The 27,968-nt window shown below is 48.6% G+C and overlaps 1 protein-coding gene across 9 annotated transcripts in view; it reads right to left on the reverse strand.

The window, feature by feature from the left end:
* The window catches only part of SEPTIN11 (septin 11), a 97,339-nt gene that overhangs the window by 39,773 nt on the left and 29,598 nt on the right, over positions 1 to 27,968 (reverse strand). For 8 of the 9 annotated variants that reach the window (XM_065062909.1, XM_065062903.1, XM_065062904.1 and 5 more), the window contains 3 exons: positions 6,842 to 6,956; positions 3,107 to 3,302; positions 800 to 986 (listed from right to left, as the gene is read on the reverse strand). In XM_065062909.1, the coding sequence (XP_064918981.1) occupies positions 800 to 986; positions 3,107 to 3,273 (354 nt within the window). In that variant the 5' untranslated portion in view covers positions 3,274 to 3,302; positions 6,842 to 6,956. Of the gene's footprint in view, positions 1 to 799; positions 987 to 3,106; positions 3,303 to 6,841; positions 6,957 to 10,916; positions 12,290 to 27,968 lie in introns of those variants that run through there. The other variant, XM_065062910.1, reaches the window with a different exon arrangement.

Consider the following 27,968-nt stretch of genomic DNA (forward strand, 5'->3'; position numbering starts at 1 on the left):
CTATTATAAATATATATATATAAATAGTTGAACAGAACAGAGATCCTTATCTATTGCTGCATAAAATCCAATCAATAGGTCACTCTAGGAAGTAAAGAACCATTGTCATCAATTACCTTCCACAGAATCAGGATCCAAAGAGCCAAAGGCGCATGGTGGACTGATTTAAATTGCTTAATCATGATACAAAGATGCACAGAGAAAGCTCAGTTTAAATACTCATGTTTTACCTTTGTACCTTAGTTAAAGGAAAAGAGGTGAAATCTTCTCACAAGTATCTAGTAAAACACCATGATTTAAACCAAGCTCAGCTCTCCTTCTTGCTAGTCAGCAGAGTAAATTAACAAGCATATGCCAAGTAACTTACTTATTCAGAAGCTTCTCGTTTCTCCAATCATGGTTAGAATAACACTACGTTTGTCACAGACTATCAAACCACTATCTGTGCCTAGCTGGATGCAGTCAGAGCACGCACAAACAGCATTCTGATTTCTTTTCTCATCAGTTACCAAGATGACCTAAAGTGTTGAGATGTACTTCTCACCTCATACACATTAAACAAGTTTTGTACCACAACCTAATTAACCTGTTGGAGAAAGTGAAAGAGATGGCAACCATGCCTTTGAGTGCCAGAACCAGCAGAGCTCAACTACAACCCCTCATTTTTATTTATGGATTTAAAAAAGAAAAACTTTCCTCTTTTGCAGCAGCCAAAAACCACAGGTTTCTCTAAGCTCATGGCAAGATGATTAACACACTAGTAGGGCCATGTGAGGGTCATAACATAGGCAACAAGTACCTTACTGTCGAGTTTCTTCATGGTGACCAAGTCCAGGGACTTCAGCGAGTGGCCGGTTGGTGCAATGAAATACAGGCAGGCATGAATCCTAGTGTCGTGATAATTGAACAGGGATCGCTTGATCTTCAGCTCCTCTTGCAAGTAGGCTTCAAACTGCGCATCGATATATTCTACTATAGGCTTGTAGCTGAGGAGAGAGAAGACACGGCAGAGAGAAAACCAGGGTATTCACTGCTGGAACAACACAGGGCACTCGGCGGGTGCTCTGCACGTTATGGGGATAAATGGTGCTCCTGGGACCCTCCCTGCCCAGCCTACAGCCTCCCCTTAGCTAGCGTGTGTTTCCACTTGGTGCACAGCATGAGTATTATGGACACATTTGCAAGATAGAGCAGCAGAGACCCTGGACTTCAGGTGCATGGAAACCACACAAGGCTGCTACTCTGAACAATCATGTATTTTGCAGTCCCTGCATTGAAGTCTGAACTGCTGCTCTGCCCATGTCATTGAGAATCATCAGATACAATCCATTTTAACATGAAAATGCCACCTATCCTAGCTTCTTCAAAACCCCGTGATTTTAGAAGAGGGAAGAGAGATACACAATGGAATAAAAGGAACTCTGCAGGAATTGAAGCCTGTGAGCAAAGCACTTGCTACTTGGGAGGAGATGAGCATTCAGTGCATTACAACCTCCTTTCAGGTAGTTTTAGAGATGACAAGGTGTCCCCTGAGTCTCCTTTTCTCCAAGCTAAATACCACCAGTTCCACAGAATCATTTAGGTTGGAAAAGACCTTTAGGATTATGGTTTTGTTGAAGTGAAAATGCTGCTGTGGTGTAACATGTCCCGGTCTGATTAATTTTCTGTGCTTCTAGAATGAAACTTTTCAGTATCTTCAGCCCAAGGAAGCCCTCGAAGGAGAGCACGGAGATGAAGGCACTTCCACTGCCTTGACCACTGGACTCACAGCAGTATTAACAAGCTGTTGTGAGGAAGAAAAAGGCTGCCAGGAGTTGAAGTCCTCCAGAAACACCCTTCTGACAGGCAGCCAGCAAGGCTTGCTCTGGCCCCTCTGCTCCAGGTGCCAGTGCAGCTGTTGGAGCAGTTGCCCAAGACCATGGGTGAACTAGAGCAGACCAAGAGCTGCAGCCCACAAGTCAGTGCTGCGTGAGGGCCAAAGGCCCTGTCTCCAGCTGCCTGGGAGACAAGTCAAAGGGGCTTCCCCACCACAACAGACTCTTCGGGTCTGCCCAACGCTGCACATGCAAAGCAGCTCGGCACAACAAGCTGCACAGCATCCCCGCTCCGCACACCCGCTCCTCCTCTGAGCAGCTTTTGTTCTCACCCAGGAGCATATGGCAGCGTCTGACATGTAGCACATGTCCCTCTCATTTTTGGCTCTGTACCATTAGTTGGGAGCAGCAAAGTGGGGGCAACAGTTGCATTTTGGTGTCAGGTCAAGCAGCAAAGAAGCTTTGTGGAAATAAAGCACTGTAGAATATTTTTTTCAAGATCTGCAAGTTTTCCCCATGGAACAGGAAGCAGAACCTGCTCCATCTCCACACTAAAGCTGATCTTGGTGGAAACCTGGATTTTAAGCTTGCGTTTTCAAAGAGCTTTCACTGTCTGTGTATCTAGTGGCCCAATAGCTTCTGGTCAGCACACATGCTGCCAGCCATCGAGTCCTCTCTGGGCAAGGTACCGAGAGTTGTCAACAACCCTGCAGAGGGAGCTGGGATTACTGCAGTGAGGGAATGTATAGCTCTAAAATGTAGGAAACGCTTTAATTATGTTATTAGCCACTATCACAGAATGACTGGTTTTAACACTACAGCAAATGTCCATATGGATGGACACAAGGGATTGCATAGGCTGCCCAGAATATTTACTTCACATGCACTACATTAAAATCAGGGTGTAGGTATGAGGTTAAAGTAAAACCCATGTGGACTTGAACAGCGCAGGATGGTGTGAACAGGAATTATAATCCGAATTGCAGCTCGCTGAAAGCTGACAATGGCATTGCAATTCGAACTCATGCTTGCACATACATGCTTCAATTCAAGCAGAGACTTTCACTAGGCTGTACAGAGACACGGAGGGCAGAAATGCAATTTCAGTTGTGTCCTAGCTGATCTGTTTGATCTTTGGTTCGTCACTTCTACCTCTCTTGCGGGGTGAGAGATTTTAGCTGCCACACCTGGATCAGGAAACACCCCAGAAGCCACGGGGGACCTACCCCGCTCCCCGCACAGGATCGAGCCCTTCTGACAATGACTCCTTCTCCGGGCAGAAATAGGCTTACCTGTCATCTTTGTTAATTTGATCGCCAAATCCAACCGTGTCGACAATTGTCAGCTTCAGACGGACGTTACTCTCCTGGAGCTCATAACTCCTGGCTTTCAATCGCACGCCAGGCTCGTTGTGCGTCGCAGGCTCACTTTCAAACTTGGTATTGAACAGAGTGTCCATCAACGTTGACTTGCCGATGCCAGTTTCCCCTGCGCAGACAAAAGCAATGTTAGTAGGGCCTGATCCTTTTTCCTCATCTCATTCTCAGGCACGTTTGTCAGGCTAAGGAGTTATTCCACTTGAGCAGCAGTGCAATTAGGGTACTCATACACAATGCAGCAAAACAATGCCTGCAGGAACAGAGGCCTTTTGAGAGAATCCCCTTCTTGACCAATCTTTACTTGGCAGACTTTGGGAGGTGACAGGAGCAATAGTTTCCTTTGTGGGTCTCTGCAGACACACCCCATCAAAGCACCAGAGGCCAGGGATGTGGATCCACAGCGAGCCCCTGCTGGGGGAAAGCTGCTACCCGGACAGACATCATGATAAACCAAGCGCCTTCAGAGCTAAAAGCCATCGCCTGCAAGCAAAGAGCCTGGCTGCTCTGCTGGGAACGACACAGAGGTCTTTGTGTGCTGGGCTTTCATGAAAGACGTAGCATATGCGCAGGCAAGGACAGAGCAAAGGACATCAGAGATCACAGCACCACCGAGCTCAGGGACCTTTCATTACTTTGGGGAAGGAAAGGGAATAATTTTGCACACACAAAGAGGCACAAAGTCTTCTCCAGTAATAATACTGTTAACATATCCCATGGGAAAAGGAGGAATAGGAGAGGATGTGCTGAGTCTTATGAGATCCCTGAAGTGAAGTGACTAAGCTGGAGGAAGGAAGAAAAAAAAAAAGATGACAGTTTTAAGAACAGTTACTTGGACATTTGCCAAGTGAGCTCCCTACCCAGGGACAGAAAGGACTCCTGTGACCAACGGGCAACGCCTGCTGCTGGTAGCACCCAGAGACTGGACTTGTTACACTGGCAGGGCAAGAGACACAACCATTCCTTTCCCATGGAAGCACTCGCTTCCAGCAGCCTTCAGCTGCAGCCTGTGCTTACTACATTGGCACAACCTGACCCGTGGTACAGGCTCCCTCCTGTTTGATGGCCACATGCATTCAGGACAGCAAGCAGCTGTTCTTACACAAAAAAATACTTAATTCTCTTTTTAATAGCGTAGGTCAAGTCCTAGTTCAGATATGACTTTCTTTATAGAAGCAAACTGTTAATTCTCTCAACTCCGAGTTTGATTCCCAAGGAGCTAACTGATTCTCTCCAGGTTTTATGCTTGGATTTTTCCACCTCTGTTTCTTTTTCAAGAGAAACAAAAAACACATAAGGAAACTTGGGCAATGAAAATTCGAGACAGAGAAATACATAAAAAGCATTCTAAAAATCTAAACCAGCACACCGCTTAAATGCCAGCTTTTAAAACTATTACAGGTTGACTAATCCCCAGTGCAATTAGTAACGTGGATGAAAGCATTAGCCTAAATCCCATTTTTAAGTCAGCAGAGCTTGCTTTGCAGGGACACTCGAGTCGCTGTGGTTCCCGTGCTGGGAGCAGGAGGCGAGCTGAGGCCCCGTCCTCGGGCCACTCCGACACAGAGAAGCGGATCCAGGACAGACATCCTGCACCGCAGCGTGCAGCGCCGGCCTCGCGGCTCCGCCCGGTGAGGGGTCCCAGACCTGCCCCTCCCACACCCCACACAGAAGGGAATAATTGAAACGGAATGCAAAATAAATCAGGTGGGAGAAGGGAGCCTGCATCCGGGGCTGCCCTCAGGCATCTCTCTGGGCTGTACACAGCTCTCCCAGCAGCAAAGTCTCCCAAAACACAAACCCCCCACTTAGAAGACCCTCAGAGAGCCATATTGTGTCTGCAGAAACAAATCCCAGTGCTCAGCGACTGCCTGTTGCTCTGTGAGACTCGACAGTTCATTTTTCTGGCTTTGATCACTGATGCTCGGCTCTGGAAGGTCAGCGACTACCTACAAGCCCAGTAAAATAATCGAGCAGATATGCTTGTGGCAGCATTCCTACCCTGGGAAGCTGCAGGACATCAAGTAAGCTTTTAAAAAAGAACACACAAATGCAAGAGGAAGACGATAGAAAGTATACAGGACATGATAGTTCAAAATCTAAGCCCACACAGAGCAGAACCCACATGAGGAAGATCAGTCCTAAACTGATGGCACAGACTATTAATCTCTGCAGCTCCGTATCTGAGTGAGCTTCTGCGGCGAATGCCGCGCACGCTGTGCTGGACGGGCTTTGCAGCGTTTCACCCATGCACGCCCAATTAAAAGCCAACTTAGCAGTGTCAAAGCTCAAAAATAAGTTCTCTAAACAGAACTTACAAAGTTGTGTTTTCATCAAGGGAAAGATTCCTGTTCCTTAGACAACTGCACCAACTGGTGTGAAATTTTAATCTGGGGCTGAAAATGGTTGATCAGCACATTTTACAAGAGAAAAGAGTTGGACCAAATTGCTATGTTAATGGAGACATATCAAGTCATGTTAAGAAATGAATATTTACTGTAAGAGAAAAAGGCACCTGACACATGCCACTTTGATCAAAGAGCTGCCTGCCAATCGGGCACTCCCTGCTGAATTTGACACCATCTCCTGCTGCTAGAGTCATGGAGCGGCGGGTAGCTGCGGTGTGCAGAACCCTTCTCCTCATCTCCTCCTTTGGCACACAAAGCTATGGAGAGGAGTCTGGTTCGCTCACCGGATTTCTTCTCAGATGGCTCACCCTGCACTGCAGACAAATTCTCAGAAAGGCACAGCCAGAGGCTTGTGGGTTTTCCAGCTAACTAATGTAACTAATTAGAAGGGACAATACTCCCTTCTTAAGGGCTTAAATGAGCTATGGATGGAAAGATGCTGTTTACAGACTGCTCTGCCAAACTAACAGCAAAACCCACTGTTTTTGTCCATTTCCAGAACCACATTCTGGGGGCATGTTGGAGAGGTCCACCAATAGCTCAGAGCTGGCTTGGCACACAGCTCCCTGGGGCCGAGCAATGGATTTCCAATTGCTGGTAGCCTCCAAGTGCCAAGACAGGACATATTTCTCTATAGCTGAGTAGGAGTTCTGTCTCCATATTTCACCTCTGAAAAATTTGGGACACAATAACTCAGGCCATAAAACCAACTTGCAGCACCCATATTAAACACAGCAGACAACAGGTGACAGGCTTTGTTCCCAAGTACATCATTTGGAGACTAAAAATGGCACCGTTTCCAGCTGGAGAAACTAAGAATGTAACAAGACAGGCAGGCAAAGCCTGGAAGGGAAGGAACGCAGCTTTTTGAGAAACAGCCTCTGCGCTCGACTCGGAGAAAGACAGATTTAACTCAACATTCTTTTAAAAATACATTCAGTTCCCAAGTCAGCTCTGTTTCCTTATGGGCAGCCCTTGACGAAAGCAGAACTGCAGCATCATCAGAAGGGTAGATTTTTAACACCTAGAAATGTCCATGTGTTGACTGAGAGGATGGCATGGAAAAAAGGAGAAGGACACCAGGTTTTACCCTGGAGCAGCTCACAGAAGAAATCATCATTTCCCTGCAACTACCGTCCTGAGCCGCTCAGATCTGACCCTTTGCAGGTGGGAGAAGCTGCTGATTTGTGGACACGTGCAGCCCCGGCACACGCTGATGGCCCCGCGGCTCGGGAGCACTTACCCACGCAGAGGATGTTGAAGCAGAAGCCCTGTGACGTTGACTTGTTGACCAGCTGATCGGGGAGGCTGTCGAAGCCCACATGGCCAGAAAGGGACAGGTTCCTAAGGTCATCGCTCTGTAATAGCAAGGAGAAAGGCGTTTAACAGGGTTCCAACACCAGTCTCAGTGAAGAAGGCTGTGCCTAGTCCTGTTGGAACTCTGTGAGGACACAGGATCTTTCTGGGTCTACCTCCCAAACATGTTCTCCTTTACTCCCATCCAGCTCTCCACTGTGGGGCTCAGGAGCTAAAACATCCTCAACCCCAGACACACCACCAGACTGTTTCTCCATGCCTGTGACTACTAAACCATTTTTCTATAGCAAACTGCCAACACCAGACACTGGTTTTGAGGTGCCAGAATCACATATTGCCAGGGTTGCCTCGAGACCTTTTGGGCAGACCCCTGGAAGAGAGAGTGAAACACGGCGGTGGGTGCGAGCAGAGCAGTTCCTGTTGAACCCGTGGGGCAGCTGAGTCTGCCTCCTCCACGGCTGCTGCATACCCTCCCCTTCTCCACAACAGCTGTACAGTAACTCTCAGAGAGGTCCCTACAAGAAGCCAACCTGGTTATCTTTTCCCTGGCAAATCACAGTTATGCCAACATCCTGAGCACCAACTAAAAACAAACCAAACCCCACCGTGACAGCCCTAGAGCAGCTCTGCTGTTCCTCCACACACTTTTCTGCAGAGGCTGCTGTCTGTAAGTTCAGACACCAGCCTTTCTCCAAACACAACTATTTTCAGCAAAGTCCCTCCACCTAGCCCATACCGCTCAGCTAAATGACAGCCATGGGCAGCCGCAGCCTGCTTTAGAGAGGCTGGAAGCACCAACTTCTTTCCCACAAAACCACTGGGCTTTGGGCTAGATATGGAAAAGGACAGCACACATAAAAACAGAATCGAAAGCGGAGGAGGACTTCCCGCTCCCCACGCAACTCCTGAGCCCCCCACTTCCCTCCTCCACACACGCAGCAGCCATGGTCTGCAGGAAAAGTTACATCTGGGATGAGCGTTGAGGAGAACACCCCACAGACTGAACTCAAAAATACATTCGGAAATTCTCTATGCAAGGCAACACGTAAAAGAAAAGTGCCTGAGCGTGTGGTGCCACCACCATGGCTAAGAGGAACGGGGCAGGGGCAAAGGGCTCCTCTCTGCCATTCGGGCACATGTGGCTTGACACCCGTACTAGGTACTTGAGCCTTGTCTTAACATCTGAACCAGGCTTGCCTGAAGGCTTAGGATCAGTACACGAGACTGTTCACCTCCATCCCTCCATACACTGGAAGGATACTGACCAGCACCGCACCACAGAAGCTTCAGGTGATTGAAGGGATGCCAGCCCTCTTCACTCCGACTGGGTGAAAAACAAGCACAAGCCAAACAAAACAACAACAACAACAACAACACTAAAACCCACACACATCAAAAACCAACACAAAACAAGACATCATCACCTCATTTACCTGCAACAGTAATTTTCTGGAAAAGCCCCAGGCAATGGAAGGATGCCCTGGGATTTACGTGTGATGTCAATGGGTTAAATAAGATATTTGTTAAGTTAGTGTTTTTAAAGCTCCAGTGAGCTTGGGTTTATGATTAAGGAGCTCAGAGCAGATCCCAGAAAGCAATGGGTGCCTGTGACTCACCAGCTTCACAGAAAGTGGTGGGTGTTGAACACCTCTCAGCACAGCACTAGTATCTCTTTCCCTGACATATTTTGGGAAAGCAAGTACTGCCTCATCATCAGTTACTCAGCAGGAACACAAGCTGGACTCATCTCTTGCATCTGTGTCAGTTATTTTTTGCTGCACAGGTTTTTGGGTTTGGTTCCTCGCTCTGTTTTTCCTGCAAGTGGCAAACATCAACAGTAGGAAAAAACCAAACCCGGTCTTTCTACAGTTTTTAATGGCACATGTTTTTCACAAGCTGTGCCACATAACAGGAGGCAGAAGGGTAGCTGGGTATCTGCCCAGAACACCAAAACCCTCATGAAAAGCTCAGAAGCCCAAGGCATAGGCAGAGATGAAAGGCAAACCCAAGCGTCTCCACCTCCCCCGTGCTGCCCAGACTGCAGCACATCTCCTCGGGGGGACACGGAAAACATGTGCATTTCTGTACAAATACCACACACATGCATTTGGGACATGGCAGGAGAGCCAGAGACTAGAGCTCCTAAATATCCACACACAAATGAAAGCATTGTGCAGCATTACAGCCAGTCCCAGGGCACAGAGGAGGACTCGCAAAGGTAGCACTTGTCTGAGGAGACAGAGGTTGCCCTTCTCGGAGGAGGAGGATGAAAGGGAGGCACGCACACTTATCCCCTCCCGCTGCAGCCAGGCCTCTGCTCTCACTGCCCCCCCAGTAACCACGGGGATGCTGACACTGTGCCCTTCCCTGCTCCCCACAGCAGAGCTTTGGACAGCAGGCTGGAAGCCGCAGGACCCCCCCATGACACTATGTGGCCCCTTCAGCCAAGGCACAGGTCTGCCAAGGATGGCAAAGCACAAAACCGCAATGGGCAATCTTACCAATTAGCCTAATTTCATCAGAATAGGCAGTTCTGGGTTTATTAGCTTGACCTCACTGCAGTGTCCAGCCCTGGGGCTGCCTGGGCAGGGTGGACAAGGACTGCAATCACTGAAAACTCAGGAGCAGCTCGTGAGCTCAGGTTTTACAACACAGAAAAGAGCCTCTGCTGGAGAGCAACAAGCGTGATTGCTCAGTGTATAATTAGCAGAACAGGCAAGTGATTCACGCATTCAGTCTGGCAAAACACAAGTGTTTAAAAACAATGGGATACTAAATCAGATGGCCACGCTGCTCTGGCTGGGAATCGCTGTGACAAGCTCCTGGGAAGAGCCAGTGGGCTTGGTTTCCATCTCAAGTGAGCCGTCCCACGGTGAACGGGGTGCCTCCAGCTGCAGAGTGCTCCAAGGTGACAGGCAAAGGCTCCTGCCCTCCAGAGACAAGCCCAGAGCCACTGTGTGCTCCCCACAAGCACCGATTTACTCCTCCTGCCCTTGGTCTCTTCTTGCAGAGGAAGGCAGCCATGCTGCCCAGGCATTCACCCTGAGCCGAACGGCATGTTATTACCCTGCCTCATTGCCTTCTGCCCAAGGGAATTCCTCATTTTTTCCCCTCAAAAGATTAAGAGGGCTGAGCATGTATTGGAGTTGAGCACAACTCCTCCCTCTCTCCTACACTGCACGTAAATATACTGGACTAAAACAACAACTCTGCTGTCGCTGGCAGTAACACAATCCTAAGAGGTGCCTTATTAATGCACAAACAGGTTGCTGAATCTGGAAGAGCTGGCCTCTTGCAAGCATGCTAAAGGAAAAACTGTTGGCCAAGCACCCTTCCTCGCTCACAGCTTCGGAGCGATGGAGAAGATCAGCCTGGGTAAAACCGCAGCTCCACAGACCCCCAGAGACGTCAGCCAATTTGCACCAGATATGCTGCTGGACTGGGGGGTCTGGACATGCTCATCTGTCGGTTTATCACACCCCGGGAGCAGTCTGAATTCTTCAACTCTTTCCTATAACACACTTGCATCTCCTTCACAGAACCACAAATTACACGGCAAATCTTGCCTCCCTCCCTACATACCATCCACATGACCAGGAAGCAATTCTAAACCTCCAGAATTCTATCCTAACCCTACAAAAGCAATAGAGCAACATGAATAAATATACGTCTGTTTATTGTGAAAGATGCTGATCACTTTACTTTTCTCTACCCAGTGACCTACAATGCATCCCACAGTTGATATTTCTTGGGTTGACAACACTCAGTCCAATGCTGTTATCCAGCTGCTGGTTTTAACTCTAGCAGGGGAAGGGAAAAGGTACGTAAAGCAGAGACGGGTCTCCAGAGGCACAGGGTCTACTATGCATTATACCATCTCTATAAATAAAGAAATAAGCAGGATCCCATGGCCCAGCACTCTTAGTTTTAAGGGAAAAATTTTTTTTTAAATCCTTGTACAGACAAAAAAGGGTTTACAATTTCAAAGCCTGCTAACTCACCTTCGGATCTGGTTTTCTTCATACATGGCTCCTGGTGACAAAGGTTTTGTAGGTCAAGCAATGCTGTAATGGATGCTCTGCGGCAACCAGAGGGTTTGCCTGGATGTCATTCAGCAAAGCTTCATAAAACTATTTGGCTGACGAGGCACGTGCAAGGACAGAATCAGCTCACTCCTCCTAAGCCACAGCAGCTTGGCAGAGCTAGTACAAGTAAGGGGAAACTAACTTATTTTCCTTATTGGAGTCAGCAACAGTATTGCCTGTGTGCACACGGGGAGATGGGTATAAAGGAAGGTCCCAGGATTAGAAATGCATCCCTTCTGCAGCATCTGCACAAAGGAGAGCTATGTCTTTATGCTTCAGAAGGTGTCTGGTAGCTGATCTGACAAACTACAGTTGCTCTTCTCCCAGGTAGAACTAAAGAAACCCAGCATCACTGCCAGGAGGCTGAGGTGAGCGGGTCCGCACGGATACCCGCATTTACTGTCCCGCTCTGCCCTCCGCACCCAGTCTGAACCACGACAGCCATTCCTTCAACCACGCAAGCTCCCGGCTGAGCTTTCAAACAGCCGGCAAAGCATTCCCCGTTTCGGGCCCCCGTCCCACCAGCTGGGGTCACTTTCACATGGCCTCCAAAGAGTTAAAGAAAACAACAACGAGCCTCCAATTCGAGAGAGGAAAAACGCTGGTATGTAAAATATTGAGCTCAACCACAAATATGAAGCAAGTGTTTAGTTATTGAGGCCACACAACTTCGGAGGCACCTTTAAGAAATTGTGAAAGCTGTTATTGTTGTCAGCAGCTCAGACTAGCTGCATTTTTGTCCCATTACTGGGCACACGTTCCTGCGTTTCTGAGGTAATCGTAGATGCTGCATCCAAAGCCCGGGACCTCAGAGACGCTTTAGCCTGCTCTGACAAAAGTGGCGGCTCAGGAAGCAGCAGTGAGCACAGAACAAAGAGCACTTGCACAGACAGCTCTGCCGCACCCTCGTCACAGCCACAGCGGTCCCTGCTGGCACGACATGAAGTGCTCCCGCACCCGGGCCACGGCCAAGCTCACTGCCAAAGATCCTTGAAACAGCACACACAACCTCCCTCCATTTGCTTACAGACTTAAGCCATGCTTAAATCCTTAAATCTTGCACAGGGAAACTGAAGTATGATCCTATGAGCAGAAAATAAGAAAGAACAATTATTTTCATTTCTTTGCCATTGCTGGTGCATTCATGCCACAAGAAAACAGCTCATAGCAATCAATCAGTTAATCAAAGAAGGAAGGACTCTTTTGGTTTGTTGTTTGAGGCTAGGATAACCATCAGTGTCACCAGCAGAACAGGGGGAGCTCCTGTGTCCACGCTGCTGCAGCAAACTCAGGCAGATGTCTCCACAAGCTACTCAAGTCTGAGAGGTCTTGGTTTTTTTCCCCTTTCCTCCTCCTCCTGCGCAACAGGAAGAGAAGAATCTTTTGGAAAACATCATTCTGTAGGTGAGTATGTCAAGCAAACCATAAAGACTGATCAGAGCAGTAGACAGCCCGGATGGCCAGTACCTCCCACCTGGCCACCAGCCCTCTGGTTGCCTCACACCTGCAGCCAGCGCCCCGGGGCTGGACCTCAGCAAACACCTTGTTCTTCCCGCACAACGCTGGCCCCAGCTGTGGCTGCTCTGTGGCACTCAGCTGCTCAATAGAGCCTCCTTCCTTCACAGAGTCCCCCGCCCAGCAACACGTGAAACGACAGCAAGCAGCCGGCTCTCCCCACTCCCAGTTATGAGACACGACAACCCAAGTGTTGCACCACAGTTGGCTCCCTTGCTCTGTAACCAGGCAGGTCACAGGGAATACAACGAGGCTCTCTTGAGCACGCTGGGTTTTCCTTCTAACCCTGGAGAATCAAGACAGCAGAAAAGGTTATTTTGTGGGAGGACGGCTGGAAGCAACTTGGCCGACAAATCAGCAGGCAGCAGCAAAGCGGGAACAGGAGGTGTGGGACTCGGGCTGTCCCTCACACAAAGTACTGCTCTGCACATACGAGTTCTGACCCAGGGAATCACCAGCCAAAGGAGGCTCCAGTGAGACAGAGACAGGGGGCCCCAGAGGAGACCGGGTGATGCTGGACACACATCAGCACAGGCAAGAACAACCAGAACTGATGGGGAAGGAAACATTCTCTCTCCAAGACTGGGTTACAGACTCCCACTCAGGGACACCCCAGTTTCCTTTTTACCCCCACTGAACTCCCTAAATGAATGTCAGGATGACACTGGGGACGGCGAGCCAGCCCTGCCCAGTTACAGCCCACCCAGGCCGTGCCTACTAGAGCCAAAGCCCTGCCCCGCTCCCAGCTCCCCAGCACCAGCAGCGTGGGGCGGGAAGCTCACCGTCCCCCTCCCTGGCCCCCAGCAGCAAATATCCTGGTAGCCAGCAGCCTGCAACTGCGAGCCACAGCCCCTGCCACGGGCACGCCGCAGCAACACCGCGGGAAGCCGGGGAAGAATGATACAGCCACATTCCTCTGGGAGGAGGGAAGTCAGCAAAATCTTACAGTTCAGAAGTGGCTGCAGCAAGCGGGAATGAACATTTGTCTTCCAGGCAAAATGTCTGGCTAAAGGTCAGCGCAAGCTCAGAGCACCTAAGTTCCATTTTTGCCAAGAACTGACATAAGACATTTTCCTCCACAGGTTTCCAAAAACCAGAGAGCTTTCTATTTGGAGTAAACGTGACTAATGCCTCCAACAACCCCTGATGTCAGAAACTGCTAACCAGCAAAAAAATGGAAAAGGACTTGAGGGATGATAAGGACCATATGTGCATTCCAGTGAGGCTCGTCAACTCCGAGAAGGGGAAAAGACAAAACAAAAGAGAGGAAGGAGGAAAGGGAGGAAGGGGGAGGGAGAGAGACATAATGTTACAAACAAGAATTAAGACCATCCAAAAGCAGAGCCCAATGAGAACCAGATGCTCTTTGCTGCTCTGGCCAGCCTCTCTCCTGACAGGACAACCATGTACAACTAACAGCCTTTTTGACCACTTCTATGAGGCTGATGAACCAAAATGTGAGTTATTATCCAGTGCCAGGCTCCCCCGGTTGAAATGCTCCACTCCTGTTTCATCAAAAGGCCTGCAACTTTGGCAGTTTCCCCACCTTTTGTCTTCCCAGCTGCCACAGAAAAGGCAAACAACCATTCCAGCATCCCCAGCCATCCTCTCAGCCAGACACAGCTGAGGCAGCTGGAGCACCCTTCCCAGCAGCCCTGGAGCAAGCGTTCTGGGTGGGGAGCGGTACGGCACCTGCGGGTCAGGAACACGAGGCCACTTTACACCACCAAGTGCTGGAGACCATCAACTTGGTTAAACTTGAGAACACATCATCTTTACAGTTAAACCCAACTCATCAATAGGGCAGACGCTGGGAGATGGCAAGGAGGCGTATCACTATATGGACAGCAGAAATACATTTTCTTTTTCAGTTCTTCTGCCCTTTTTCCAGACCTTCTGGCTTCACAGTCCCACACCACCATATACAGATGTAGTCCAGCATGACAGCGGAGAAGAAAAAACCCAACAGCCATTTCCTTCTGTATTCCACTGTCATGCACTTAAAATAGCCCTGAAACAGCTGCATCACAGACCGTTAAATAAGCAGATTTATACTTTGCTAAAAGCCTTTAGCTGGAGGCACGGCGCAATAGGGACTTGACACAGAGCAAAGTGTGATATATGAACTTGGCCAGACTCCCACTCCCACTAACTCAGAGGCCGTTTGCAGGGATCTCTCCAGGACACCGATCCTGGGCACGACCAGGCAGAATCAACGCAAGCCCTGGAGCAGAACAGCTGATCCCACTGCCAACTTCTCCACAAACCTTTCCCAGGCTTCTACCAGTTCCAGTCCAGTTAAGGGTGTGAACACAACCAGAGCTAAATACAGAGATGTTTTAGAAAGGAAAGCAGCCCATAGGGCTTGTTTATAAAACTGTAACAAGACAGCCCAGTTCCAATAGCTGATTCAAACTAGGGGCCACTCCAAAGGTGAGAAGGAGCAGCTTTCCTTGCGAGGAGCTGCAGGCACCGCCGAGCGGGGCTGGCATAGGGTCCCCGACCCTCCGCCGTCCTTCTTCAAAAACTGTAGCCACACATCAAGGGTATGTCTGGCAGCTCCCATTCAGCAAGCTCCTGCGCTGCAAGGTGCCCCATGTCGTGCTCAGGATAATTAATTAGCCCTGGGACCTACTAGCAGGATCTGCATTAATACTGTGCTTTATCACAGCAATTGTCTTCATATCAAAATCCTAAGACAACACTGACGTACACACATGGTTTCTTCAGTGCCAGGTACCACAGCACTGAGTATGAACAGGTCTTGACTTTAATTTAAAAAAAATAATCATTCACCTACATGATTTCACATAAGTGCACTGGCAACTGGTCTTGGGCTCAGAGTTACCCGGGGGCCTAAAAGCAGCGGGTAAACGCACCCCTCGGAAAACCCCTGCCGGGACTATGGGGGCTCCAGCAGGCACGGCACACACTGCAGTTCCTCAGGAAAACCTGACCAGCCCACCACCACAGGAGAAGTGTTGGTCCAGTACCAACCGGGTGGCTCAGAACAGCTCTTCTTTAACTCATGCCACATACACACGCATGTACGTCACTAAGGATATTCAATTAAAGCCAGAGAAAACATTGCAGATTTAGCAAGAGTGAAAAAAACAAGACTCATCTAGCAATGCATATACTCAAATATGGTTCTGGTGATGTAATGGAGACAAAAAGCATAAAAACCAGACTTCAAGCTGTTCATAGTATGGTCTGATTTCTAAAGGAAGGTGATTCCTCGGTATGAAGTCCTAGCCCTTGCACCTGCTTTATAAAAAGCAAGAGGGGAGTATGTATCACCCGTTACAGTACATGGAGCTCTCTAAGGCCCCGCAGAAGTCATTAATCATTAATAAGAAAAGGCCAGCAATCAAGGAATATAGAGGGTTACAAATAACAGCGTTTGCCTTAGCATGCAGTTTTCTTTTCTTCAGCAGGAGCAAAAGTGGAATTGAGTTGAACTGAATCCACGTGCAGGGGAGAAGGTCAAGGTTTCTTGAATTATTTAGTTGACAGTTTGAAACATCTTCAAGCTCTCAACTGACTCAACAGCAAAAACGCTCCCCACTCGCCTTCAGCAAATCTTAGTTTTCCTGCCTGGAACAGGGAAAGCCTATACAGAAATTTTCATAAGTAGGACAAGCTCCAAGGAGCAATTCCCCACTCTAGCTGAAGCACTTCCTTCCCTCCACCTCGTTAATGCCAAAGTTCTGTGGTTGCCTTGAAAAAACTGGTTTGTCTTTCCAAAAATATTAATTGGCTGCCATTCCTCCAGAGGAAAGCACATCTGATCTAGGTCCACCACAGTCATAACACTCGTATCATTAAGAGGAGATGGAATTCGAGGCCACGTTACACAAGCTTTCTCCGCCCTGCGTTTCGCTGTCCTGACGGACTGCTGCAGAGACTTCACGCACCACAGGCAGCACAACACAAAGCATCTTCCTCCAAACAGCCCACAGACAGGAATGTTCCCACAGCCCTCTCCACATCCATCACTTGCAGAGGGGAGGACCACAAAGGCGTTTGATGATCACTGCAATCCTGGAGACGCTCCAAGTCGTAAAGAATCCCCAGACAGGACACCGGCAGTTGCCCAACATACACTCAAAAATGTTTCAACTGCATAAATGCATAAGAGAGATGGTTAAATAAACATTCATAGAACCAGAGGAAGAGATTAACTCTCTAGTCACAAGGAATCCAAGGATGAGCTTTACAGCTCCAGTTCCTGGGTTGTGGCAGAGATAAGGCTTTTATTCCAGAGATCTAAACCAACTCTCATAAACACAGAGTCCCACTCAGCCCCGTATCTATTTTCTGCAGTGATGTTTACATTGAGCTATGACCCACCACCACCCCAAAAGGAAAAAGCCTTTCCTTGTGCTCCAGCTGCAACTACAAGTAACACAATGTGAAAGATATTACAGAAGTACAAGTCTCCAGCACAGCATGGGCTGCCCAAGGCCTCTTACCCAGAACAGCAAAACTCCCTTGCAAAGCTGCGCATTTCTGTCCTGTCCAAAACACAGCCTTGGCTTCTGGCTGCTAACAGGCTGCCAAGGACACACAGCTACAACACCTCCTTGGTTTTTGCCTGGGCCAGAGCAGCTGGCAGAGATGCTCCACCAAGCTGATGTCTCCAAGAGAGAAGAGGGGGACTGGAAATCACTTCTTGGGCAGGAATCAGCCTGGGCTGACTGTTTATAGAAATACTGTTAGTATTTTCTTTCGGAAGTTTTTGTTTGCTACGTGTAGTTGTTCAACATAACACCTCGTGTTAATCAAACTTAGCAGCAGTGAAGAGACAAATATTTTTCTCTTGCTTATTTCCTTCTGTTGCACGTTTAAACATTGCGGGCTGTGTTTCCCTGCTGAGCGGGCTATTCCCACAGGAGGCCAGCCTGGGAAATGGCCCAGCAGGGAGGGATCCTTCCCCCAGTTCTGGGCAGCAACACCTCACTTTAGACTCGCCCAACGAGTTTCTTATACAGGAACCTATTTTCCCAACACCTCTGTATTACTGAGGCAGGAATTCCTGGGGAATAAAATGCATAGTTTCAGTTGTGCAATTGGGAATTTATTGCAATGAGGCCACACCACAGCATGCTGGATGCACCAGGCTCCTGAGCTGTCTGGACAAGCTTTCCCACCAGGCCAAGCTCCGGTCACAGCAGCAACATCAACCCCTGCAGCCACTTCAGCTTCCCTTGCTCCTCTATATAATGACGATTTCCTCAGCGCAGCTCACTTCACAGCCAAGCGCTCCTCCGCAGGAAAAGGCATGTTTCAGAACTCCGTTTCTGAAGGCTACGAATTTATGCACTTCAGTAAAAGCAGCAACCTTGTCTGTGTGAGTGATGTCTAGGAGGGAACCGCTCCTGAGCCACCTGGAACAAAGCCGACCTGAGATGGGGGAAATCCAGGCCCAGGCTTCTCCACAGAAGTGCAGACAAACCTGTAATCTTAAAATTGCTGTGGCTACACACCCACCTGCCTTCAGTGCTGTAAGCAGGGCTGGCAACGACTAAAAGGTTTGGGATCACCAGCTAATACTAGTTGTGGCCTCAGCCAGTGCCTGACAATGGCTTTTACCCTTCTTCCCCGGCCTCTGTCTCCTCTCCTCCTTGTCCAGGGCTCACACTCGCTGCCAGGCTTGCCACCATGGTGCTAACAATTACTAAGCAGCTGGGCTCCAAATGTCCTGTTTTACAGCCTGCAATCTCCTTGCACATCTCAAGCTCAGCAGCGTCAGTGAACAGCCCCAGCAAGTCTCCAGGCAGCGTACCTAGATTTTGGGAGAGGGGGAGTTCATTCTTCCAAAGACAAGACCAATCTCACATTGAACTTCCCGCAAACACCACATCGGGAAAGCCCAAGTGCAACACTGGATTCCTGGAGCTGGGAAGGAGGAACTGCAGGAAGGAGAACTCTCCTCGGGAACTTCCCACACGAAACAAACAATAACCAAGTCAAGCTTGGAGGTCCCACAGCTCCCCTCACACAAGCAGGTTCAGATGCTTCTCAATCTTCAGCCAACTGGTATGTTTTCATAAGCTCTTGTTTTCTTTTTTTGGGCTAACAACTTAAAATTTTACCCCAGAAAAAGCCACATATGTACCCCAAAACACCGTCATCATCCAAAAACCAAAAAAGAAAAAACAATGGGAACAATGTTTAAATGCAGAGCAGAAGGAAATAAGCAAGAGAAAAACATCCTTCTCTTAACTGCTGCTAAGTTTGATTAACACGAGGTGTTATGTTGAACAACTACATGCAGCAAACAAAAGTGCCAAAAGAAAATACTAACAGTATTTCTAGAAACAAACTCACATTAGTGGCTAAGTTCCAGACACTAATTAAATGCATCCTGTAACCATAAAATTCTATTCTTACTCATAAATAATTCTGATACCTTCATCCAAAACCTGCTATCAACCTAAAAGGCCCCAGTGCTCCAGCCGTAACAAGTTTATTCCAGCAGGGAAACAAACAAAAAAGCCAAAAACCCCGTGAAACCTGAGGAAGCATATTGCACACTAACCCGGCAAAAACCGCCACGGTTCTCCAGGACCGAGTCCGCGGTCAGCCCGTCTGTCCCAGAGAACAGCGCAGGCAGCGCCGGCAGCAGAGCAAACTTCTGCCTTCCGTGGGCTTCGTGGTGAAGTTCCCCTCAGCCAGCAAGGGAACAGCCCCTGCTGCACATCCCAGAACGCGCCCAGCACCACCCACACGGGGAGCTCACTAAAGATACTGCAGTCACCTATTTAACAGCACAAAAGAGCAACCTGATTTATACACGTGGGAGGAGGCAGCCATGTGCTAACACCGCCGTATACACTTCATTACATTAATTCACTTAATAACGCATAACTAACTAACACAGCTATGTTATGCATGGTTTCCTATGACTATTCTAAGATTCCTCCAATAAAACAGTGTACGATCATAACCCGGTGACATGTTCCTCATCTATGTCTATAACCCTGTGGACTGTGTGAGTGATGTGCCATTTCCAGGTGCCCAGAAGAAGGAGGTCAGATGGCCTTCAGCCACCACTCAGGAGCAATGTCAGTTAGCAAGCACAGTTATCATTTGGTAACTCTCTGCACTCTCAAAGTCACGGAAATTCCTTTAAAATCTGTTAAAAATACAATATAGAGCTTTATGCCTTTTGACCTGATCAAACTATGAGGACTTGCACCTCAACGCAAACCAACTTTCTAGTCCTCGAACTTTTCCCTAGACCTCTTACCATCAGTAAGGGTGTAGGTTGATGTTTAGCTTCTTTATTCCTCCCTTCCACAAACAGCCTTCCTATTGCTGCTATCTCTAAATCTCCCCATCCCAATGCATTCCCTGGCAGACCTGCGTGACCTCACGGTGTATGTCACAGCTCTAGAGCATTTGAGGACTAGGTTGTATTTTCTCCTGCCCACTCGAAAGCCCTGACATTTCCAACAAGACGGGCAGCAAGCAGTCCCTTACACACCTAGCAGGGGCACCACTTGGCCTGGAAACGGTAGATGCTCCTGCGGCAGGCAAAGGGCTAAGCCCCAGGAGCACAGCCACCAGCTTAGCTGAGGCTTCTGCGAGCAGCAGCTGCCAGCACCGCCAGGTCTCCTGCGGGGATCCCGCGGCGGGGAGGAGCAGCGCTCCCCGCTGAGCACGCCAACTGCGGACCCAGCTTATTGTGCCAAAACAACAGGGGCTGCTGCAACTGTCATTTTCCTTCTTATGAAATGGAAGATTTACTTGCAGGGCTCTGCTGGCCATAAAGACTTGACCGTGCTTCCCAGCACCATGGCTCCGCCAGGAAAAGGCCACCAGCAAAAGTGTGGTTTGGTTATCAGTGTCTTTAATAAGAAAGAGAAGACACTGTGTTACAGCCAACGCTTACTTAAAAGATCACATGCTTTATGGGAACATGGGGTCTTCAACCAGAGGACAGCAAACTTGATTTGAGCAGGTCACTGACAGCGGCTCCAGGGACCCAGATGTCCCTGCTGCTTCGCAGTGAGCTCACAGCACCAACGCGGCCCCGCAGAGCTCCAGTGCCCCAGGTGAGGCGGGCAGCAGGCTCTGTGGGCTGTCTCCCCACAGGTGACAGCTACGGACTGAGCTACAAAACTGCCGAGTGCCCCTCTCAAGCAGTAACGCCCTGCCAGCCCCTGCGGGTCTGTGAGGAGTTGCTGCTCGGCAGGTTTCCGTATCTGATGCAACAGCCCAGCCGCCAGGAACAAACCTGACAGGGAGTTTCACCTACCCGTCTGAAGACTATGTCTTCTCCATCCAGCTCCTGGGCTCTCCTACCACCAAAAATAACCCTGCAGAAGGCAGCCACTCCAGATGCAATCACATTATATGGTGTGACGACATCTGGAGGCCTAAAGCGCCAAGACACACCAGGTAACAGATTAACTACCACAAGCCTCCTCGGAGTCTTCTGTAATTACCCTCAAAGCAACAGTGATTCTCACAGCCAAATGTTGTGTGAGAAGGTCTGCAAAGAGACACTCTGAACGTTCACAAAGGGGCAGCTATTACCTGCGGTGCTCCTCAGGTGTGAGGATACACTTAGTTATTAAAAGCAGCATGAGGGGAGAAAGCCAGACTTCAATGGTGTTTCCAGCCCTGCCGCAGAACGGCTGGATGAGCAGAGAGCAAACAACCCACAATTAGTGGGCAGCAGGCACCGACCCTGCCCTACGCGCCATCAAAGGCTTCACATCCGCATACCAAGGCACCCAGATGCCTTTGTGAGCCGGACCTTTGGCTTCTGGTATCTCGGTCCTGCTCTGCCTGCAGTGTCGCGACAGTTTAATTAAAAGCAGAAGGCTGAAATGCTGGAAACAGGCAGGGGGGTGCTGCTGGGTTCACATCTGGCTCTCCAGTTTGGTGCTGAGGCAAGGACTCCCTTTCTTCAGCTGCAGGAAACACACAACACCAAGCTCCCAAGCCAGATAATGGGTCTGTAATGGTACCAAGCTGCCCTGGAGCTGCAAGATCAAGCAAGCTGGCACATCCTCAGTCTGAGCACTTGAAATGAAAGGACCGTCTTCTCAAATGACAGCAATATTGCAAAGGCTGCTTGGGAAGAGCCGGTAGCTGAAAATCTCTCCCTGTGTCGCTCTCCACTTCTTGTTTGATGCACGAAGAATACTCATATTTAACACATTTCCGTTTACTGCTCCTCCAGCAGAACACCCTGCCTAGAGCCCACTGCTTCAGGAACTAAGCGTGACACTTCCAAATGTTATCCTGAAGCAATCCAATGCTCTTCTCCTGCAGCAGGCTGCTGCTCACAAGACCACTGGCAGAGAGTTGCGAGCCGCTGGCACTAACCCACATACTCACTGGATTTGTGTTCTTCCAAATTCATGAGTTATTCCACACGTGGGCTGCTGCAACATTCATTAGTGTCGATAGAGCTCTGCTAAAAGGTTAAACAAGAGGCAGTGTCCACCCCCACAGATACATTCATGTTGGCCACCGTGTTCTGCTTTGACTGTCCACTCCAGCCGTGCTTGTGCTTTAAAGGAAAGCAAAGAGTCAGATCCAGACTTACAATTTCTGTCCTCCTGTCAAGACTTGAGCTAAAGCAATCCTGTAACAGACTAGTGTTGAATTAAACCCACACTTCAGTGCTCTTTGATACACCCCAAATGCAAGCAGCATGAATTCAGCAGCACACTCACTCCCCATCTGAACAGTGCCCACTGCTCAGATTCTTCTCCCAGTCAAGCTAAGCACATACCTGGTAGAATTCAAATTCTTGCAACCTTTTAAATATAGACAAAATACATGCCACTCCACTTTGTTGAAACACATAGCTTAAGGACAACTTCTGGCAGGGAAGAAAACATTTTGCAAGGCTGTTTCTCCAAATAACAATAAACAAGAGGATTTGCCACTAGCTTGCATCTCTTGCAGTCACTTCATGCTGTAGCTCTGTCTACCCACACTATTCACATTCCTAATCCTCTCTTTGCCCCGCGGGGTTGCCACCCCAAGGCAGTGCGATGCCGTGCCCAGGTGCCAGCCACCGCTCATACCATCGCTTGGCACGAGAGCGCCGAGGCGGCTCACGACAGGCTCATCTCCCGCGGCCAGATCTGCAAAGGCACATCACGGGGCCAGCTCGCCATCCTGTCAGCTTGGGTCCCGTGCGGCTCTCAGGCTGCCTGTTCTAGATCCCATTTTCCAGGTGCAACCTCGTATTCCTTTTTTTCCCTGGAAGCACCAGGATAGGCAGCAGGGCATGTCAGGTATCCCTCTGTAAGCAGAGCAGTTAACTGTTTGGCTTGGCCAGCTAACTGTGCCAGCACATACCACGTAACAGCTGAGCACGAGTCGAGCACAAAGCAAGAACGACTGTGACAGACGAGCCACGGTGCTGCTGAGCGAGCAGGCTCCACCTCGCCGCGCTCCATCGCTCTGTGGCAGCAAGGATTTAAAGGCCTGACAGAGCAGGTAAATCCTGTCACAGCTTTATGGAGCCAAGCCTAAGGATTCAGGAGGACAAATGCACCCCAGGGCAAATTCAGGCTGCTCTGAGCAAGCGTTTCCCATGGAGGGAAACGAGATTAGCTCACATGAAGGAGCTCCCTGCTCTGACATGCTCCACACTCCAAGCACTGCAGACCTGCCTATCCCAAAACTGGGGAACAATTCCCATGTGCAGTGCATGCTTTTGCCCTTGGCTCGAATTATTTAATATGAAGACACCAAAGCCAGATATCTGCTGATGCACATTCCTTATTAACACTGCAAGGGCTAGAGATGTGGCTGTCTCCAACCCTGCACTGCTCAAAGCAGTAGGTAACACATGGAGCCACACAAAGCACTGCATGGGGGTCTGATGGGTAAATAACTGCTCAGGGACCTGGTAAGCCTTCAGAGAGGAAGGCTAATGGCTGGCTCTAGGAAAAGGAGCTGGATTTGCACATGCAGCATCAAGGCCCCCACTCTGTGCGCAGCCCTGTACCCACACAAGAGCCTGGTCCTGCATGGAGCCGGCACACCCTGACCTCCTCAGAGGCAGGGCAGCCAGGGCAGCCCTCCCGTCACGCACCATCTTTCTACTCACATCTCCCTGGGCCACTCGGTAGCCCCCAAGGGTGCAAACTGCAGCATAAATCTCAAGAGCAGGCTTGCACAGCGTTACAGCTAGGAGAATAGTACCTGTCCAGTTGAGTCCATCCTCCCTCCTACCATTTAGCACCACTGATCCTGAAACTCAGGGCCATGACCCCCTCTGCAAGGGACCACAAAAGAAATACCAAGTGCCCTGCCCTGAACAGCCTTCCACAGCCAAGCTGTTTCAGTGCACACGGTCCAAAAAAAGACCTATTTATCACAGTTAGTGCAGACGGCGACAGCATCTGCACACTATTCTCTTGAGACTTCTTCCTGTGTTTGTTACATAGGGACCAACCACCTATTTCATGCCCAAAGCATTGACCATTTTATTTTAGCCTGCATGAACTTGACACTGCCCTTCCTTGCATGTAACCCGTACTACAGCCAGCCCGCCTGGACTTACACTTGCAGCCTTCTGGTGCTTCCCACCGGCAGAAATCACCAGGCTGCTTGGTTAGGCTATAAAAAAAAAATATTGCTTTCCTTAGGTTATATCAAAACCAAATAATACAGATCCCATGGAAAAACTGCTCTTCTGAGCTCCCGTCCTGGTGAGACCGAGCCCAGGGGCAACGTGGCTGTGTTCCACACAACAGTCACACTCGAGGCTACCATTTCAAATAAGGTTTTTGTTTGAACAACAAACCCAAAACACCTCTGGCTTTGATGTTTAAGTGGTTCTGGCCTACGTCAGAGAAACTCGCCATGCCTTAGGAATGCTCTATATGAAAATTGCCCTCAATTGCATTTACGTAAACCCAAAGCAACACGGTCAGTGGAGTTATTCACACTGCTCACTTTTAAACTCTTCTTCCTTATGCAAATTACTTATTACATCTCCTTGAAAGCATAACTTACATATTAACCTACCTGAATAGTTGTTTTCTTGAAAGGGGTTTTAATTAAAAGCATTTAGTCTGGTAATGCTTGTGTTCCACAAGATCGCACTACATTTAGTGCAATAGGGCTAAGTTTGTAACAGTGACTATGGCCACACTATCAACCCATCGATCACAGCTTCACACCTTATAAAACAAGGACAGGAATTATCGTGTGCTCTACAGATGGCTAAGACAAAGGCACACCAAAATACAGTCATTTGCCCAAGACCACCCAGCAAATGGGACTGAAAAACTTGCAGTATGTCAGCCACACAAGCCCTAGTCCCAAGTGCCTCTCGTAATTCATGATCTAATAATGAATAACTGCGTAACTCCAAATGCAAAACACCAAGAGTGCTTTCCAGCAGGATGAACATTCAGCTAGCTGGAAACACAAAGCCCAAGGTCCCCTGACGTTACTACTTTTTGTCAATTATACATCAGAAACCAAACCGAGCTGTTCTAATTGTTCAGTGACCATCCACTGTGCATCCCAGAAGGTAAAGGCACTTCTTCGAGACGGTGTCTCAGCTTCCAGCCCAGCATCGCCATAACTCAGCACCAGGAGGGTTTGCTGCTGCTTCGCTGAAGGGCTGGCCCGGGGCCACGGCGGGGACGTACACACAGGTTTCCCAGCCAGAAATCGCTCCTAGATATGGTGCCACTTTCCACCTCCACTGGGCACCAGGGACTTGTGCTGCAATCGCCAAACTGCCTAAAAATGGCCTGCCCCCTAAAGATGCTTGGCAGCTCTCACCCCCACGGGCACCCAAAAGCGGCTGGCACCAGCACCAACCCAGGCTGAGGGCTCCCAAACCCTCCTGACCAACCAGCCTCGCAAGACAGGTTTGAGGGGGCAGGGGAAGAAAAACATCCCACAACAAATTAGGTCAAATGCTCTTGGAAAATGCCAATTACTTTATAAATAGCAGATTGCGCTTGGATGTCATTTAATCTCAGCTTGTTGCTGTCGGATATTAGCTGAAATTCCATGCTTCGCTTCGGCTGCCATATTCAAGTGCCATCTATTCAATATTAATGAGACAGATGAAACAGGATGAGACTAAGTTGGCGTTTTCTGTGATAAAAGACACTTTGTGGCAGAAAGGCATTCATTTAAAAGCATCACGGATTATTCCTGGCTTGGAAATCACAATGTACAGGAAACAAAAGAATCCATTTTCAATGTAATTAAAAATCTTAATCTTCCAATTCTGAAAGAGCTAACAAAGGAATAACCGTTGGTTCGTTGTTTCTCCTGCAGAAACAGCAGCTGCGAGTTACCTGGTCACAGCGAGGGAAAGCTTGACAGTTGGTAGCATGGGATTTGGGAAGTTACTTCTTTTTCTCCCCCCATCTACACCCTTGCACTTGCACGCAAGAAACATCAGTCCAGAGCTCTGTGACCGCCAGGAAAGGCAAGGCACAATGAAACCTGCCCTAGCGCGACTCACACATGGACAACTCACAGGAGGAGAAAGAAGCAACCAACGGATGCGGGGTGAATTGACCACTAAAGCAAGGCAGCAGATGACCTGCAAAATCCCTTCTCCTCTCAGGGTCTTGACATGAGGATTTGAGGCCTGTGCATATGTTCAGTCCCAGACAGCTGCGATAAGCCTTATCATCACTGCTGGCAAAATACCTGTTCATAGTACAACAACCTTATCTTTTAGCTGTAAAAGCTGAGAATAAGAACTGTTTCCAGTTATTTAATTCAGGAATTTCTCAAGATTTCAGTCTCAACATCTCAGACTAGGAACAAAACAAAACCAAACACTATCATATATCATTAGCCATGTTATTTCTAAGTAAGCTCATTCTGAAGATCTACAAGAGATTTAATTCCACTGATTAAAACAAAAAAGACAAAGAAAAATCCTTAATCATATGAAGCAGCAAGAAAAGTAAAATTAACTACACTTATGCACAACCTCTTTATTAGCAACCCTATACATTTCCTATACACATCTGGAGAATCTGAGGTAATCACATTATTGCCCAGAGACGCCAAGAGCGGATGTCAATGGCAACCAGATACCTTCCCCTTTCGAGGTGCAAATTTCTTACTTCCAAGTCAAGCTGCTGCCTGCCAAATTTTACCCTGGAAAAATAAAGCCAGGACCATCACCGAATATTGTCCATTCACCCGAAAACTGCCAAAAGTTCCTAGACTGACTCAGATTGGAGGAGACGGTTTTCACAGAGGCTGAAAGGAGCTGACCTGTGAGCTTTGGAACACCAAGATCGCGCTGTGGCTACAAGCAGGAGCCTCCATCCCAAAGAATAAAAGCAGACCTGCAGTTTGAACTCTCAGTCAGTCCTTGTGCTTCCCTGGGACAGAGGGGAACACAAGCTCACACCATCACCAGGCAAGACATCTACCGAACTCGCTCCTCCGCCACCAGAACGGTGTCTACAGACAGAAACAGAGGCTGCCGCCAGACTGTCAGAAACTTAACTCAAGCCGAGCCGTGTTAATGTGCTTAAGTAAAGCATTTAGCACCCTCAACGCATTCAACATATGTCTGGTAAATACATGGTTCAGTCTGCTGCTTCACATTGCACCCAGTTAACCCCCCGACAAACACCAGCAGACTTCACAAAACACCTTCAAATCCACAAACAGCCCCAAACAGTCCTGCAAATCATTTAATAGATCCCTGTCAGGATTCAAAACACTTAATTTCTCCCCTTCCACTCCCGTCACATCAGAATTTCTCAATGAAACACATGAGACGCATGCAGATTTCCAAAATAACTCCTATTGCAGCTATTGCTGGTCACAGGAATTGGTTCTCAGGAGCTGCTGGCAAAGTCGGCAACATCCGCAGCAAAACCAAAATGTTTCTCAAACAAGTCTTGGGCGATTAGCCTGTGCCAAGTATTCATGACTGGATCTGGGAAAGAAACAGCCCGCCATGGAGTATTTCAATAACATATTTCAAGCGGCTAGATCCCATCTGAAAATAAACCTGGGATGCAGAAACAGTGACAGAAAAAAAAAAAAATAGATAATACAAAGATCTAAAGAAGCTGTAAACAGAGATGGAAAAGAAACCCAAACAACTCTAAAACCAGCAGTAGTCTGCTCTTTGCCACCACTTAATGTGGGATGATACCAAAAACAAGAAGCCTAAGCCTGCAAGAAAAAAATTCAGCTCCTCCATATTTTCACCAACTTCAAAAGCTCTAATTGCAGCCTCAGATGCTAGGGCCATCTAGCCACAGGAACCATCTGGATTTTTAAAGAGAGTCCCAGAGATAGCTCAAGCCTTATCAACTGCAGGGTGCAGCAACACGATTGTACTACTAGTGAAATGGCACCAATAGCCTTTGGACCACCTGTGTGTTGCCAACTGCATCACTTAATATCGGACAAGCAGAGAGCGCAGCCACAAGGAGAAAGCTTGTGGAAAGGCTGGCTCTT

The sequence above is a fragment of the Columba livia genome, chromosome 4 (assembly GCF_036013475.1).
Source record: "Columba livia isolate bColLiv1 breed racing homer chromosome 4, bColLiv1.pat.W.v2, whole genome shotgun sequence".
Lineage (NCBI taxonomy): Eukaryota > Metazoa > Chordata > Aves > Columbiformes > Columbidae > Columba > Columba livia.